This window comes from Calonectris borealis, chromosome 1 (assembly GCF_964195595.1).
Source record: "Calonectris borealis chromosome 1, bCalBor7.hap1.2, whole genome shotgun sequence".
NCBI classification, from domain to species: Eukaryota; Metazoa; Chordata; class Aves; order Procellariiformes; family Procellariidae; genus Calonectris; species Calonectris borealis.
This window is the reverse complement of record NC_134312.1, coordinates 34,192,179-34,210,230: the sequence shown is the minus strand read 5'-3', so window position 1 is coordinate 34,210,230 and position 18,052 is coordinate 34,192,179. Positions and strand designations below refer to the sequence as shown.

The window sequence follows — 18,052 nt, the reverse complement described above, 5'->3', positions numbered from 1 at the left end:
AGCACTAGGGAATACTTCCTCTTCTCTATACATATGAGAATGAATTACTTATTGATGGGTTCAGTAAAGTCTGATTCTAACATATGCAAAAATATCTGATGTACTCAGTATCTCAAGACACTCAGTGATTAACTACGTATGTCCCTTTTGTTATACAAGGAAAAGCAGCAGCTTTATAGCATCTTAGAAGAACTCAAAGGCAATAAAAGTAAGCATGTCTTTTTGTTAATGTCTCATAACAGGCTTCAAACTCTCCAAGGAAGTATAAACAACTGCCTTCAATCAGCTTTGCAGAAATAATGCAGTTAGACCAACAATATCACACATATTCTTGTTTCTGTTCCCCTCTAAGGTTTGATTAAGAGCAATCAAGCTGGTTTTGCTCCTTCTCCTTACTTGAACTCAGTATTGTTGCTAGGTGGACCTGTATGCTCAGGTACGACCTGTCACTAAGTCCTGTAAATCCAGTATGCATGTAGCTAAATGTAACATACGGAGAGGCATAAAACTTGTCTTAAGGCAACACTCTATCTAGTGATGGCAAACTGAGGTTTACCTTTCTTTTTTTAACTCACGTGGTTGCATTTACAAATTGCATGCAATTCTATCACTTAGAAAACAGCTGAAACAGTTCAATCTCATCTCAGATTTTTCATTTTTAGATAAAAACCTGTGTAACAATGCTCATTACAAAGCAGATTTCTACAATCAAATAATATATTCCAGAGCATTGCTGTGGAGAGTTGAAATTATCTGAATGTCACCATTACTGTTATATCAACATATATCACTGCAATATAATCTTAAGCAATGCAACGCTCATCAGACATACATCCCACAACAACAAAGCCTATCACACACTGATTATAGCAGAACCTGTGAAAAGACTCTCCTTGCAACTAAAGATGAAAATAGTCCTGTGAAAGACTTGCAAACAATTTCCACCTTTTCTTGTTCCTAGAATTCCACGGGTTTTGTGCATTTGGGCTGGATATGGTGGTTTCAGGGGGCAGTGTGTGAAAATGCTAGGTCTGCTTTTGGAGAACTGCTTTATTATGTCAGGCAAATACCTGCACTGCAAAAGAAGGGCCTCAGTATCACATGTACGGCACGTGCCCATTGTCAGGGTAAAAGGCAACGACTGTGACAAATGAGAAGCTTTTCAGCTAATTCATTTTGTGCGTAGTCACCGCAGAGCCAAGAGGCTCCAGCTGGGGCTGGTGCCTGATTATGCTAGAAGCTGTACCAAGTCAGACAGCATCCTTCTCTGAGCACCTTAGGGGCTAAGCAGACAATCAGACAACCAGTGAAAGAAAAGAACTACAGTTGTTCCTTTTCAGCAAATGAGGAACTGAGTCACAGAGCTAAAAAAAGGGCCCAGCCCTCAGCCAGTATAAATTGGCACAATAGGATTCAGGTCAGCAGAAATACACCAAGTTACAGCAGCTGAAGCAAACCCTGGAGTTGAATCTATAATGCCTGAGACAAGTATAATGCATCCAACTAAGATTTAACCATCCTCAACTAGTGTAAAGGACGAAATGTACTTAAAAATACTGTACTTACATGTCTTGTTTCACAAAATCCACAGCATAAAATGATGGTGCCAGTTGTCAAACTAGACAAGAATGGAATGAAAAGACTGCAATGTAAACCAGACAGCTCATTAAAAAGGTAGGGTATATAATGTGCAATAAGGGACAAGATACACCCACCTTTTCTCAGGGGAAAATTAATTTGCTTATCATTTTCTTAGTCCCAAAGTAACTGAAAGAATTGAAGAAATAAACTATACTTTATAGTGGGTTCTGGCAAGGGGGCAAAGGAACGTTTCAGTGATTTTCAAAAGGAATTTATACATCCAGCTGGATCTTGAAAATATTTCAACAGAAACTTCTGGGTTTTAATTAAATAACAATGCTGTACTTTTCCCCCCTCATCACCCTTTTACATAAACACTACATACAACTCCATCAAACTCAAAAGGTGTTTCCTTTCAAAATAAAAGCAGTGGCTTTCAAACGCATTATTTTATTCTCTGATCTATAAATATAGTACATTTCCATTCTCTTTGCCTTGTCCACAGAAAACAACAACGTGAAGGAGGTGTGGAGGGTCCGTTCGCCGGAGCCTCATTTCCCTGCCAGGAGCGGGACAGGGACATTTCATTCTGTGGGACGCTGACTCCACTTCTAGCTGCTTGTTCCTGAGCTGTCAAACGGGCCATTTCTGGGGCCACACTAACTTGTTCCTCTCAGAACACGATAGCCAGGAAATAACCCACTCCCTTGATACCAGTCACAGACAGAAGATACAGGAGAGCTAAGAGAAAACAGATGTCTCATGGGATGGGTGAAAGTGGAGCTCAGGAGAGCTACTGTTCTGTTTTCAAAACAGAAAGGAGAAAGACTTAATACCCCTCAAACCAGTGACTCTCAGGGAAATAAAACAAAGCACTTTGGGACTGAGAAATTCAATGCAGATATAAATCCATGAGTAGCAGCGGTGGAGGCAGATTCAAGAAAAGGAATAATTCTAGGATAGGCAAGAAAGACCTGTGTCTGACCCACTAGAAAGAAATGCCATGGTGCTAATAATGGCATGAGAAACATTATAATTTTGTTCATTAAACGGTGTTTAGGAATGTACTTAGGTCTGTCACTTGAATTCGTAGTAAGTACAAATAAAGCGAAGCTGTAGATCAAGAGTTATTCCCTTCTAGTCCTTCTAATTCACTTTTATTTTTCAGGATTATTTTTGAGTGTTTTACAACAGTGCTAATAAGGAACATTTCCACGATCCATGGAAGGATGAGGATGTAGAAAGGACAAAAGAGGAGGGGAAAGTCTTTCCTACGTGAGAGACTTTGCAGGAAGGAAAATCTATTACTTGCTACAGAAAGGTTTCTCCCAAAGTTACCTCACTTGAACTTGTCCCCTTCTCCTTCAGAGATCTGCAGGCCATGGGAGGTACAGTACTGCAGAGCCAGCCCTCACGGTAGGGTTCTTTGGCAAACATTGCACAATTAGCTGAGTACAAGCATGCATTCAAAATGCTTACCCATTTTTGTAATGCTGTTTGACAGGCATGTCTAAAATCTGCTAGTGAAGAGCAATGTACTCTGAGCGGAATGAAACCCTCCACATAATATCTGAAAAAAGTAGTTCAGGCTATATGGCTCCTCCTGTAAAACCTTACCATATGGTAATGGCTGGGGACACCAGTAATGGAGCTGGATCTGCCACCAGTTTTATTGAAGGTGAATTCCCATCTATCCTGACTCCTCTGAAAAATCTGTCACTGGTCACCTGCCTTTATGGCTAGGTTCCCATCTTGAAAGGGCAAGTAGTACATGAATAAAAAAACATAGTAACCCCTCACATACAGAAATCCTGAATGTCAGAGGTGATGCAAAAATTGTTTGCTAACTTCACTAATACAGATGTTTCTCACGGGTTTTGACTTGTACTTTATTATCGTGTTTTCAAATGTTACAAAACCCAGCAAAGGTATGATGGAAAGTACCCTGACATTCAAGTGCTCGCTGCTTCAGAAGTTGTTGTGCTGAATGAGAGGTTTTTAGACAGACATTTTCATTCAAAGTTTGGTAACTTCCTCAAGAACAAACTATACATCAGTACTTTTTGCTGTTGCTTGTTAGGAAACAAAAAAATTTATATACCACTCTTGAATCAAATGTACAGCTGAAAGGATCTACTCTGACAGGAATGACAAATTATTTTGTATATCCTGCTTTGTCTATGAACACAAAATCTTTTCTTGCTTATCTATTTCAAAGGAAAACTACTATACCTGTGTATTCTGCTTAAAGTGTAAATCAGAATTCTCCTCTGGTTTGTATACATGTAAATTAATTCTATCAAATTACTGAGTGTAAATCCAGTTAAAAGTCACAATCAAATTACATTTGCAAAGTTAAATAGATTTTCTAAAAAACCAAACCAACCTCTAAAAATCGAGTCTTTACCCACTTTGTGTGGACAAGACCGTATTTCTACTCTATGTTTAACTATTCAGGCAAATTATACCTTCTTCTATGCACTTGATGTTGTGGGTGGTGTTTTTTAATGTGCTCACACATCGTACTAGATTTTAATCAAAACAGCCTCTCCATCAGTGTAAAACTGAAAATAAATGGAACTGTCCCCACTTTATGTATTTGTTAACAAGACCAGAGTCTGTTCCATTTTGCTGATAACATTTCTATGTTAGTGTTTAACAACGACATATACAAAACGTAACTAACATTAGAGAGTGGCTAAATTTACTACTTTTTTTCCAGGGAATTACGAAGAACTAGAAGAAAAAACACAGGAGAGCCTAAATACAGATTTTCTTCAATCTGTTAACTAATTCTCTTATTAAAACTCCACTGAAGACAGAAGACCAGATATTCTGCAGAAAACAAAACAAAAAAAAGAAGTGACAGGCCACCCATTAAGTATGTTGATTTTCAACTGCATTAGCAAGGAGTGATCTACAATTACACGTCAACGCAATTTACATACAAAAATATTATAAAAAATACATTTGAAAAATGGTTATTATTAAAAAAAAATCTGTCTGCTGATATCCTAATATCTACATAAGCAGAGATCCAGCACTAGGCATAAGGAATGTTGTTAATTATCTAACTCTCTTTGACCTTCATTTCTTTCAAGTTACCCAGAAGGACAAAATTCTATTATCTTTATTTATAAGAGTATTCCCATTTGGTATTAATGGGATTATTTTGCTAGTTTGATTAAAGATTCACATACAAGACCTTTCTCAAAGAATCTTAGACATAAGCACTTCCTGGCTTCTGTTTATTCCACTAGCTGCTACAGAATTTTTTCAGTTTATTGAAGAATAAATTCTCCTTTTGGAATCAAATACTATTTTCAGGTAGCTTTTAAATCACTCAGACATTGTATCTGATTGTACTGTCAGACAAAAAGTTGCAGTAAGTCATAAGAGTTGCAAGAATTTACACCATGGGAGTTGCAAAGTGCTCAGCAAGGTAGCTACAGCGTGTAAATCCACAGTGATGCTGAAATACTCCACGGTCTTTCAGAAGTCTGGAGAAACCTGCAAACGGTCACAAAAGACACTACAGAGATGAAACAATTCGTCTCTCCCAGACACATGAGGTTTAATAATCCAGCCACTAGAGGCTCCTACGCATTAGCAAAGTCACGAAGAGCATGACACCAAAAAAACCCCAACAACCCCAGTATATAGGCTACTGCATGAGTTACTGTCTACTTGTTCAAATAGAGGTATTCGGAATGTGGGATTATAATTTCATTTTTCATATTCACTCCTTTAATTAATGGCTTTTCCATTATATCTTTGAGAAAAAGAACTAAATATGTGAATTTTTCATTAAAATAGTAAAAAGTTCCATTACATGATAATAAGCATTACTACATATCCCAGCTTTAATATGTGTGGTCTTGCACTTAGTCTGAAACTAAGGCTAAAAATATAATAATGCCCATGTACAGCTATAGGTGCCAGAAATATACATATATTGGCATCTTGCCATCTCAATTATCAGGGCAGGCATAATTAAACACATTGTGAAAATTACTAACTTCATCACTTCCATACTGTGGAAAAAATAACAAACTTGTATAGTTTTTACTTTCTTACTATAAGCAAGCACAGATTCTTTAAAATGAACTAATGTTCACCTGCATTGGACTGAATTTGATCTGTTGTTTTTCAGTGAAAAAATACGCAATCTCTGTATTTCAAAAAATCAGTGTTTGTATTTACATTGGATAAAATGTCCTGACAACCGGGACTGGAATAGAGACCTCTGTGCTGCCTGTCAAACAGCCTAAAATAGGTATTGTCTCTGATACGCTGTCCTAGACTCAGTGAAACTTAAATTCCTTTCAAACTGTGGCCAGGCAGCAGTGGGAGAAGGAGATCACCCTGCCTACAAGAGTCAGACATGCTCTAAAGACGCCTCATTGATAAAACACTAGCAGAGAAATGCTACTTTGGCCCTTTGACCAGCTGTGGAAATAGCTGAGCAGGATTCCTGCAGAGCTGCAGCTCTGGACTCGAGCCATGCCACCCTCATAACGTTTCTTTTGAGTCTGGCTTAAGGGATGGTTCCTCTCAGCTCATCATGTTGGGTCTGTTTATTTTCCGTGGAGAGAAATGTGCACCTTTAGGGCTTGCTACATCTCATCCTACTGTAAATGTTTAAAAGCACCCCAACTGTATCTCCATCTCCCCATTGACTATAAAGACACAGTGATTAAAATCAGGTGGAGATGTATACATAGCAGCCATCTAAAACAGGCACTGAGGGTCCCTTTTCTTCACTCCACGGAGGGTGGACGTGGTGATGTGTCACAGCGAGGTTGGCAGAAGAAGTAGGAACACAGCCTGAGCCAGAAGCCAGCCACACTATCCATGAGATCTTGTTGTAGTCCTGCAACCTTCTCCATGATCTGTTTTCTCAGATTGTCTTGATATTTTTGTGGCCATAACGTTCACATTTACCTTTCAGACACCAGTCTCTATCTTCTACTCTGTCTCTCACCTGTGCTTTTCCCCCTGACCCATCCCCTGCATATTTGGGGAATCGCTCGGACTGGAGGAGCCTTTGCACACTAAAAGGAGAGTGGGGCTGGGAGGCAGCCAGGGTTTGTTGCAGGATGGAAACCAAAGCTAAAAAGTGCATGTACCCTTTAGCATCACTCATGTATAACTGTCTGTATAAGGTTCAGCTGTCTGTGTTCTCTTCTTCACATGTCTGCCTGGGTTATGTCTAACTGAAAAAAGGCAGCTTTTCAGGGCAGGGACCGCTCAGTCCTTTATTTCTTTCTTATGCTCTACATAGGGCTTAGATAAACATTAAATTATAATAATACTAAGAAGGCAAAGCCATCCTTTACAATTATGTGATTATTTTTCACAGCATTGAGGATGGGTTTCCAAACTCAATTGGTTTTCTCTTGCTGCTAAACACAGTATTAATGCTACCATTCAGAGGGACAGAAAATGCCTGTGCTCAAAAATGAGATGAGACTTCATCTGTGCTCTTACTTAGCATCAGCCTTAAACAGAAATTGCTTAACACTAAGTGTTTTTTTTCTTTTTTTCTAATTTTACCAATTTGTTGCTAAAGGTTGTTGAGTTAGAAAAAAAATCTGTGAAACAGACAACACTATTAAAAAGAATTTCTAGAAACATGTAATTCTAAAGCATACTTCAGTCAAAGGATCATGATCCTGATGGTCTTCACTTGTGATTTAATACCTTGCTGTCTCAACTTGACTTTATTGCGGTAGCAATGCAATGATGTTAGAACTACACCGTAAATAAAACATGCCAACTTAGTTGCACAGTCCAAATAACTTTAAATAAATAAATAACACAAACATCAGTCAAAAATGCAATTAAAAAGAGCCTCTTGCTTTGTGTTGTAAAAATATGAAATAGTACTTGGGACAGGCTGTTTCAAAATTCTTTCCTATATTCAGCAACTCCAAGGTCAAAGTACTGGAACTTCATTTTTCAAAGTTGAAAGGATGATTTAATAATTATTTGGTATGAAGACAACTCTGTTTCTCTACCCTGCATACAATATCAAATTCAGTATAGCTTGATACATTCTGTATTTTCATTCACACTTTCATTACAGCCCTGTGAAGTACAATAATTTATTATACATTCTCTTGAATATTTTTGAAACAGCAAACAAAATGTAAAATGCAAAGGGAGAGAAAAGAAAGCATCGGAAATCTTACTAGAAAAACAGTATTCTCTTTCTTATCCTCCTTGTTCTAACCATGAACCGCAGTCAGCACTGAACAGTTGTGGACATTGGAATATAAAACTGAACTATAGGACTTTATGCAGCTTTAATGTCCTAGTACAGCAGTACTAGGATAAATTCTGAGTGTCACCACAGCGTCACCTTTATGATAATTACTCAAGCAATAGATATCTCATTAAAGGGAACTAAGAGTCTCAGAAACGGTTTTTGCTAGCAAAGTTAGTTAGTTAGAGAGAAAGGACCCATCTCAAATTCGTCTCAAATTCTTTGCTAAACTTCAGTTCAACAGTTTAACATGTCTAGGACTAATAGCAAAAGTCACTCAGGCTCCTTTTCCTTGCCTGAGCCCAAATGACCTAATTCTTCACAGAGCATTGGGTAAGTTATTCACACAAGGCTGAAACCACAGACAAATGCAAAGGGTAGAGCACAGCATCACATGAAGGAGGTTTTTGGCCACATACTTGTGACCCAGATTCCTTTCTTAACAGCTAGATTCAAAGGAGCAGACATCAGGCAGATTACAGGGAATCATCTCCCCAGTTAACCTTGCTGGCAGAAGACATTACAGTATAAGGACATGTCATCGAAGTAAAGAAATCTTCATGTGAAAGTGGAAAGCGGAATCTTAATAACAAATACTAAATTTCACGTATTAAAATGCTATAACGTGTGTATACCTAATATTGAAAATGCTTGAAATATGGAAGCATTTCTTTCTTGTTTGTCCGAATTTCTCTCATCTTCCTAACAGAAGCTTTGAAGTTACAAAACAACTACCTTCCGTTCCTTTTTCTGATATCATTTTTGCAGAAAACACCTTCTAATTTGGAAAGTCATGCAGTTCTTACCCGGTAGTCTAAGAAGAGAAATTAGCAATATTTTCACAATAAAAGCCCAGCAGGCTTTTTGCAAAGTCACTGAGAATGGTGTTACAAAATGCCTCTACTAAAAGCGATTGCAGACTAAACATTTATTTACCTTTATGTAGACTTAGCTAAACACCATTTGCTCTAGAGGAAATAGAGTGACTAGGCAGCCTCAGCAGCTTGAATGAAACATTAGGAGAGTGTACCTGCATGACAATAAGAAGGTCAAACACCAAGATGAAAGAAGCCAAGAAGGCTCTTGAGACCTCATCACTTGGCAGAAATCCGCGATTCAGCTTGTCCCAGCTGATCCAGTCAGTAGTGATGACAAGTACAACTACAGAGGTCAGAGTAAACAGAACCGTCCTGCAAGGGGAAAAAAAAAATAGTTCAGAGAGAATACGATAGTAATGAAAATGCATCATTCTATTTTATTTGTCTTCTAATGGTCAACTAGCGCTTTATCAGTACTTTTCTGCTGCTCAAAAGAGATTGAAGAGAATTAAGTGTAGAAAAAAATAATTTAATTCAAAATAGGAAAGCAGTCAGCTGTATCCTTAGTAAAAAGAAATTTAGTAGCTAGTACTAAGCATGTTGCAAAATTAGGCTGGAGTGTATCACTTTTGTTCTTCATTCCATATTTTTCACTGAAGATGCAAACCAATTAAGTAAAATAAGAAAGAACTACAACAATGTACCAAGGACTGTACGATCTAGTCCAAATTCAAATGAACAATTTCAGAGAACATATTCGAAGGCACCAAAGACATTAGAATCTTTGAAAAGTCTTTTCTCAGCTGTAGGAGCTATAGGACACTAACTGTGAAGTCTAATTTTTATACAGAAACACATCTGTATGAAAGAAATTTTCACTGCACTAAATTAGTCTTTAGTAAATTCTGGTGGTTGTAGAAAGATTTTGCTTTGTGTCTCCTAAGATGTCCTTTGTACAAGTTTTCAACACATCTTATGGCATTTCTGAGAAGTCAGTGAAGAGTGAATTACAAGTAATAAAGCCTACATATGAATGCTATGAGAAATCCAGAAGACACATTTGGCTAATACAATTTTGCAATATGGTATTCAAGAAAATATCTTTCTAAGCTATTCCTTCAAAATAGCTCTGCATCATTTCCAGCAGCACTTTGGTGATATCCTTCAGAGTTGGCAGCGATGACTGATTGAACTCCTGGTCCTGTGGAAGCAGGCAACTTTAGCTGGTAATCTGGGGGGGAGCAAGGCTTCTCCAGGTAGCCATAGCTCTCAGTAAATCTGTGCTATAATAGGGGCATATAAACATCTGAATGCATGCACACAGCTAAAGAATTGTGACAGGGTAGAGTTTTTTCTACAGCAATAAAGTTTCATTTTCTTCAGCTACCAAGGGCTGTTAAACGATGTGAAGAATATTTCCCATGACACTTCCAAATGGGACAAATGCTCAGAAGAGCAAAAGAAAAATCTGTACACCAATAGTCACAGGCCACCGGTCTGTAGGCATTTCTTTTTATACATCAGCCTTGGCTGTGTGTGTGTAGGAAGGGAAAACAAATATGCGCATAAGCAGTAGTGTACAGATTTGGTCTTCTAAACATCATTCTGCTGTGGCATGATGGGCTGCGTTTCTTCACAATATGATGAGACACAAAATGATTTGATTGCTACCACCTTTATCTTTGAACATTTATTTTTATTCTTAATAAATAAATTCAGCTATATTCAACGCTGTGGTTGGCACCATAACAGTATCCCTTGAGTGTATTACCAGCATCTGGGCCAGAAAGAAAGGAATGAGGCATATTAGACTTAATTAGACCTAAGCAATATTCAAGCCTGCTTATCCCCAAAACATTTGTTTAGCTACCATCTCACCTGTCAGTACCTGAACCTGATGGACTTTTCTACAGGCTCCACTTTGGCACATACCCAGAATGGCTTACTTCAGAAAGGCGATTCATTATGGTGCTTCTCTCATGCATATAGTCTCTTGAGACCCACAAAGGAGGTTTTTCCCAATATTTCGCCTTCATATCTGACATTCACATGAAGGTAAATGTTCTCACTTTAGCTGAGAAGTTCTCCAGAAAGAACACAGTCCTCAGTGCTTCTCTGCTGGCCGGTGCAGAGTGCCCTGGCCATTGGGCGCACTGATTTTCCTCGTCCTCATGCTGAGGAACCCACATGTGGTGCACGGACAATTTAGAAATGTAATTCAAGTCTGCATAGTTTGCCATGGGAACCATGTACCCAGAAGTTATGCTCAACACTATTCTGCTTTGGTCCTTTTGAATTATACATTTGCATTTTGGAGCAAGAGTTCAAAGCATGGAAGGTCAGACTTTGGCACGTATGCAAGCAAAGGCAGACATTTTTATGTACGCTTCATTGGCATGCATGCAAATACCAATGTGTGTGCTCAAGCCCTGATTTCCTTGAGGAGATGCATATGCACTTAAAAAACTGCTTCGTTATTCATTCTGAAATGTCAAATAGGGAGGGGAGCAGAAAATGGGCTGCTAATAGAATAAGAAAATGTGAAAACAATAGAAAAGGTTAGAAATAGACTTTTGAAATGGTTGCATTAAACAGCATAATTAGCATTCAGTTGTATTTTTGATCTATGACACTGGAACAGAGCAAGATATTCAAGACATGCTTTTGGAGTTATTATAAACTGAGTTTGTCTGGGTTAGAGTTCAGTTCACTTCTTGTGAAAGTACAGCATTGCCCCAGTGTCCTGGGGATTAAGAGAAGCAGCTGAGGATTTCGTTTAACTTGACATAACTGGTATCAGATGACCCAATGTGAGCCACCCTGCAATATTTAGGCCTTTATTCTGCAGTGTAGTTTGTCCTTTATTCTGCAATGCACATTACTGAGAAGGAGCTACGCCATAAAACTATTCACAGCATTGCTGGCAGGACCTCTCCGTCTTCTGCTCACAGAAGGGCTATGAGGGGAAAGGCAAGAGAGGGTTGACTCTTCTCTGTACCAGATGTTAAGAAATGCAATTTCTTTCTCTACTTCACAGAGGAAATACACTTTAATATTTCACTTCTAATTCTAGCTTCTTGTATTGAATGATTATGTGCCCTGGGCACCTATTCAGCTACAATAACACACATTTTACAACCTAGTGCCTAGTCTTCAAGATACAAGGCTGCTATGAAGAATAAAATTTTTTTAAAAAGTCTGCAAAAAAACACTGTCCAGGCCAATTGCATACTGAAAAGTTAAAATTATTAGGTAGGTCCAGAAAACTCAGTACTGTGCTTATTGCTGCCAGTGATGATCTAAAACCCCCAGTTCTACATCAAACTGAGGGAAAGCTTGAAGAGAGGAACTTTTTACTGCCAGGAACCTCTCAAGAAGCAGGTAATTTTTTAGATTGTATCTCTATAATCTTTGATAGCCAGGACTGAGTTTGGTCCTGAGTTTATCAAACCAAGTCACTCATGCCAAACTGAACCCACACTGCTGGCCCTCATTTGCCAACAGAACATTAATTTTGTCCTCACACACTTAGCAAGGGCCAAACCAGATGTCTTCAGCTTCTGTACCTTCCCACAACAGCACTTTCTTGGGCCATAGGCTTTGACCAAGCTGATCAACCACTTAGCATCTATCACCCAGCATATTATACACTATGAGAGGTTATGCACAACATCGGCCAGAAGCTTGAGCAGGTTTTTGTCATTGGCAGTGGCTGCAGACAATCCCTCATGGCAGACAGGGTCATAACCTCAACCTTGCAGTCTCTATCATGCAGAAATGCCATGACACCTCATTTTTCTCTACATTACTACAATCAGTAGTAAGCACAGACCATCCACATGCAATGGACCATCTTCAACAAACTATGCCAAGTGCATGGCATTAATTTACCTACAATGTCCCCACACTGCCGTCCTAGTGTTCAAGAACATAGCCATCATCCTCTGAAGTCTGGACAACCCAACCCTAGACAAGTTGTTTGGAAAGCACTTAGAGGTGGGGAAATTCAGAGCTGGTGTGTTATGACACCAGTCACACACTCCCATCACAGGTGTCATCCACAGCTTTGCTCCGTGTGATCTCTTGAACTTTGCAAAAGTCTGAGATGCTGGTCACATATGAATCTTCTGTTTGCTCAGTGGAGGTCATAGTTATGTGAATAGAAAAAGGCTGTCACTGCAGCATAATGCAGACCCTGGTGGATAACAGGTTTGCATGAAATATTTAGAAAACAGGGCATCTTTGATTCGGAGCAGTCCAGTATACAGGTACTGACCTGCACTGTCGGCAGTGCTGCATATTCCCTGCTGCATCTGGGGAATATCAGTCCATATTTTTTTTTTTTTATATGCCCATAAATTTCACAGCATGTTCATGGAGCTTGCACTGGGCTGCTTTGCTATGAGATGACAGACTTCATTTGTTCACCTAGATACAGGCTTCCTAAACCCTGTGCACATTAAGCCGGCATGCAGTGCACTGCATAGCTTCTGCTAAAGAAGGAACTCTGCTAACAGGACTGTCACTGGAAACAGTGGGCTTCATTTCACTGTGAGAGTCCACACATACCTACATTGCCCACACATGCATATTATCTCAGCCCTATTTCTGCCTGTTGGGCTGGAAATATCACACTCTTCTCTTAAACACCTCTTGCTCTTTCAAAAATCACAAAAAAATTCTCCCCAGACTTTCTGTCTCTCTCCCCCTTGTATACAATGCCTGAGCTGTCATTTGGTACATGATGACCAGAGATCAGGCTGGACTTTCCCACTGATTCTTCAAATAAAAATCCTGTTGTAAAGGAAAGTAGCTCTTCACCATCCCTCCCTTGCTAGTGCTCTTCCCTCACCCTCTGAGAAAAGCTCTCCTCATGGGGCTTTCTGAGAAATTTCTCTGCTGGTGTCCCAGTGCCCAGATGCCCTGCATGCCACACTCTGGCACAGCTGTGGCCAAAGCATGAACAAGAACTGAGAAAATTTAAATCAGTTACATTAAATAAACAAGACATACTTACAAAGTGTAATGAAAAAAATAACCTGGACACAAACACCAAGGACACAAAGCCAATGCAACATCAGAGCAAGGAAAAGTACAGAAGCAAAATAGGGCCAGTTGGGGCCAACCCATTCCCTAGAAAATAAAATGAGAGTAGCGTGTGTTTGGGTGAGCAGAGCTATGCCCTTCTTCAGCAGACAATACTCTAAAGTTAAAGTGCCAGGGCTACCTGCCTTCATCCACTCCAAAATGTTGAGGATAGGGAGGATTTCCTAAAAAGCTCTTCCAGAAGTCTAAGATAAATCCTAAATGTTCAGTGAAAGAAAGCAAAAAACACAAAACCCAGTAGAGTGAGTAATCCACCCAGTGCTGTAAGGACCTAAATTTTTTTGTAGGATTCTTTGCCAGAATCTTTCCCCAGTAGACATTTCCATTCCTACAGTCTGGGCTACTTCATGGGTGACATCACTCAACAGTGGCAAAAGTAAAGGTGACTTTTCCCACTGCCTCCAAGCAAGCCTGGCTTCTTTCCATTTCGAACTGGTAGGAACGACCTGAGATACTCAGCTTCCTGGGATATGAGGAGCAGGAGCTGCCACACTGCATGCTGGACATAACTGTGTTTACAAGTTAACTCCCAAAGGAGTTTTGTAAGCTCAGTCTGACACTGAAGACTCTCAAGACTCTGCAGACTCCCTTACAGTGCTGTTTTGCCAGTGCTCTCATCTTACTGCAGACATTGTCCTTGTCCTGGCTCACCGGTCCGTAACTCTTCTCCCTTTGTCTTGCACCTGCACAATCCTGAGCTTATGAACTGCAAGTTCTTTATGAATGGGATGAGCCCAAATTTGTCTGTGGAGAAAAGAAAAAGCCACTTATTTCTGGGATCTGCAATGCAATTGTTGTTCTCTAAATGTGTAACTGCATGCAGACACATCAATAATTCTCTAGATCCATAACCAGCAAGAAATAAAGACCTTCACCCATCAGAAGCCAGCAATTTGGAAACTCCTTTTTGAAGAGTGTGGCAGGGAACGTCAGAGTTGAGCCTGTGCAGCTTAGTGTGCAGACTGCCTGCCATACCGGGCTTTGCAGTCTGTCTGCCCAAAGGGAAATCTCACCACTGCCATCTGAAATGCCACCAGCGCCATCCCATGCCTGTGCAGTCCTTGCCTTGAGAGAGCACTGTGTGCCAGAGCAGCAGATGGACTTCTCTGAAACACAAAGTTGGGCTCTGGAGGAAGAGCTGTGAGAGACTAAGCCAGGAAGGGAGAGGAAGGGAATACCCATGCTTTGCAATCTGCTACAACCGATGTCAAATGTTGATGCAAACCTAAGGCTTTCTGGCTTTATTTCAGGGGGAGGGAAGGCCACATCATTTAGTTTTGTTTTAATTCCAAAATAACAGCATTGCCACCAGCCCTCCTGGTAAAAGGTTCTCCTGGCTATATCTGTAAACCGCCCACGCAAATGCACATATTCTAATCGCTCAGTAACATTATGGGCCATGACAAAGGCAGTTCAAACTGGAAGGCTGGCTTGCCCGTGCTGCTTCATTAAATCAGTATGCCAACCATGAAGTTGCTGATGTTCTCAGAAGTCTTGGCTGAAAGAAGACGCAATTTACTGCAGTGATCTTAAGTCCTGGCTGCTTGGAGACACCCTCTTCTGCTGTTTTGCGTGTCCTACTGCCCACATCAGGAATTCCCTAGGCAGAGTCCATGAGGCCCTGACTCATCCTCTTGCAGCCCCAATGCAGTACCACAAAACCATAGCACATCCCCTCCAGACCTATGCCAGAAGTATCTTTGACTCCATCCAGCCACATCTTCAGGAAACAGCCTGTGTTATTTGCCTATACTGAGTTGAAAACTGAACAAAACAGAATTTGTCCCTGCAAAGATAAAGACAAGCTAAGAAATGTATACAAGTTCACAAAACATTTAATGTTGGAAACAAGAACTGTTTCCAGTCTGAGTCTCCTGATTTTTCATGTCTAAATCAGCAGGACAAAGTGTACTGAAAACAAATTCTGGTCTGTGATGGGACCTCATTTCTCAAACCGTCACATAGTAAAAGTGAAGTTTTTCACTGCTCAAATATCAGATACAATTCTTTGCACAACCATACATAAGGGGAAGATAATATTACCTTCAATTTGTCAGCAACTTTGAGCTGCTCATGTTTAGAGCTATTTAGAATTTTCTTGTCTTGCATGACCCTCTGCCAAATCTTTTATGAAGCTACAGCTTTGATGATCAGATAGCAGGAGTTCTGCTAAGATCGACTGAAGAGATGAAAGACAAACTTTGGCTATTTTCCTCATCTTCCTTTTGCCTTTTCCAAGAGGCAAAAAGCAGTATCTTGCCCTTTGACGACACCTTTTCGAGAAAAAATCCTAACTGTGCTTAGTCAAAAGTAGCTCTTAGATTTCTATGACATAGTATTTTGAGAACTTTTCATCACGCTTTCACACATAATTGCCACTAAGCCAGGTTATTTAAAAACTGTTAAACATCACTAATAAGCATTCCAGGTGTTCCTTAATACTACGTACATTTGGGACACAAGAATAAAGAATCGAGATCATAAAATCTGTATTCCTATTATTGTTCATTAAGGAAATGAGCATATATACTTGATAAAATATATAATTTATATGTGAATTTACTAAACAAAGAAAATTAACTAGCATATAATCGAGGTATATTCAAACTCTAAATAAAACCACTTAGCATTTAATCAGCATTCATCAAAAGTTTCGGCTTCAGATGGTGCTGTAGGAAACAGAAATGCAATTCTAATCAATGTTTTATAAATTACTATTTATGTTTTCATTTGCAATGGTTTATAATGTCCATTTTTCATTAATGAGCCAAAATAGTTAAAAACACCCTGTGAAAATAGATACAGAAAGGGAGGAACAAATTTTACTGCTCCTGATATTTAGAAAAGCTTTCCAATCCTCAGGAAAGAAAGATCATCCATCACGTTAAATACTCTCCATAATTTTTAATCCCAGAATCAGCACTGGCCAAACATACCATCCCACAGTGTACAATAACTATAAAGAACAATGCTACTGCAGATGTTCATATGCAAATGCCAACACTTTTTATTTCACTTGTTTTAATTAAGAAGGGTGTTTTAATTAAGAAGGGTTCCGTTATTAAATCTGTCAAAAATAGCAACTCTAAACCCATTTAAAATAAAAAATTTAGTCTGCCTATTGCTTGGTGTCAGCACCACTTCTACACTTAGGCAAGTGTAAGGGGCAGATGCTGTACTGGTGAAAAGCATCTGGGTTCTCTGGAGCGGCACGGATTCAAGCCTCCAGCTGGCCACTGCTCTTCTGCCCAGGTGGGACAGTGCTCTGAACGGAGAGAAAGCGGGGACTCGAGAGCGCGGCCTTTATCAGCAGCTACTGCAGTGTAACGGGGTAGGGCAGTGCCACAGAGTGACACCGTTGGTGCTGGGGACCCCGTATTCACAGTGTCTGCGTCTTGTGGGCTGAACTGAGCACCCGTCCATAACTGCAGCTTGCTAGGTGAGATCCCAGAGAGCAGCTTCCACTTCAGTTGCACCCAGAAGAAATCCCACTTGTGCACCCCAAGATCAATCCATGCTGTGATCGAAAGGGCAGGTGGGAGATGACTGGGAGATCCACTTCAGAAGTGTGCTACTGAAGTGAACTGCTAATACAGACACACCCTAGAAGAAGTCACATGCATTTGGAAAATTAATTACACCGGATTTCTTTTGTTAAAATACGGTGCTAGTTCCCCTGATGGGGACAAATATGTGGCAGAGGTACGGAATACTACTACTGCCAGTAGTATTATTTCAGAGCGCCACACCTTCCATGGCATGCTCCGCAGGCATACATAAGTGAGAGAAAGTATATTAATGTAGATTACCATCAAAAAGACTTAATTATCTGAAGTTAAATATCAATTAGGAGAAAATGTTTTTTAATTCAAACTTTGAATTGCATTATCTCTTTAAAAAACTTGCCATCACAATAGTGTATTTCTGACTTCTATCCTACAGTAGGAAGTAATAGGTAAGTAATTCAGTATTTGTCACTCACTGCCAGTTCCGAAACATCTGTTCTGAAATTGCAAGTTCTGAAATACTCTGGTTGAAATAGGGAACAGCAAAGGGAACTCTTTGTTGGGACTGGCTCATAAATGCTTATCAATAGCAGATACTGCACATTTTGAGAACCTTGCATTCCCAGTTAAGTCTTCTAGTCTATGCTTGTCGTCGTTCTGCCTGGTGAGATGAAGAAACTGGACACCACACAGTATAAAGGATGCTCTGAGTTTGGCAAAACTGGAATTGTTTATTCTGCATTTTTATACATTCATTTTACTTAGAAAAATGA

The 18,052-nt window shown here is 39.6% G+C and overlaps 1 protein-coding gene across 1 annotated transcript in view; it reads right to left on the bottom strand.

The window, feature by feature from the left end:
* The window catches only part of TMEM117 (transmembrane protein 117), a 237,693-nt gene that overhangs the window by 33,854 nt on the left and 185,787 nt on the right, over positions 1–18,052 (bottom strand). Inside the window, exon 7 of the mRNA XM_075148206.1 lies at positions 8,880–9,039. Within this exon, the coding sequence (XP_075004307.1) occupies positions 8,880–9,039 (160 nt within the window). The remainder of the gene's footprint in view (positions 1–8,879; positions 9,040–18,052) is intronic.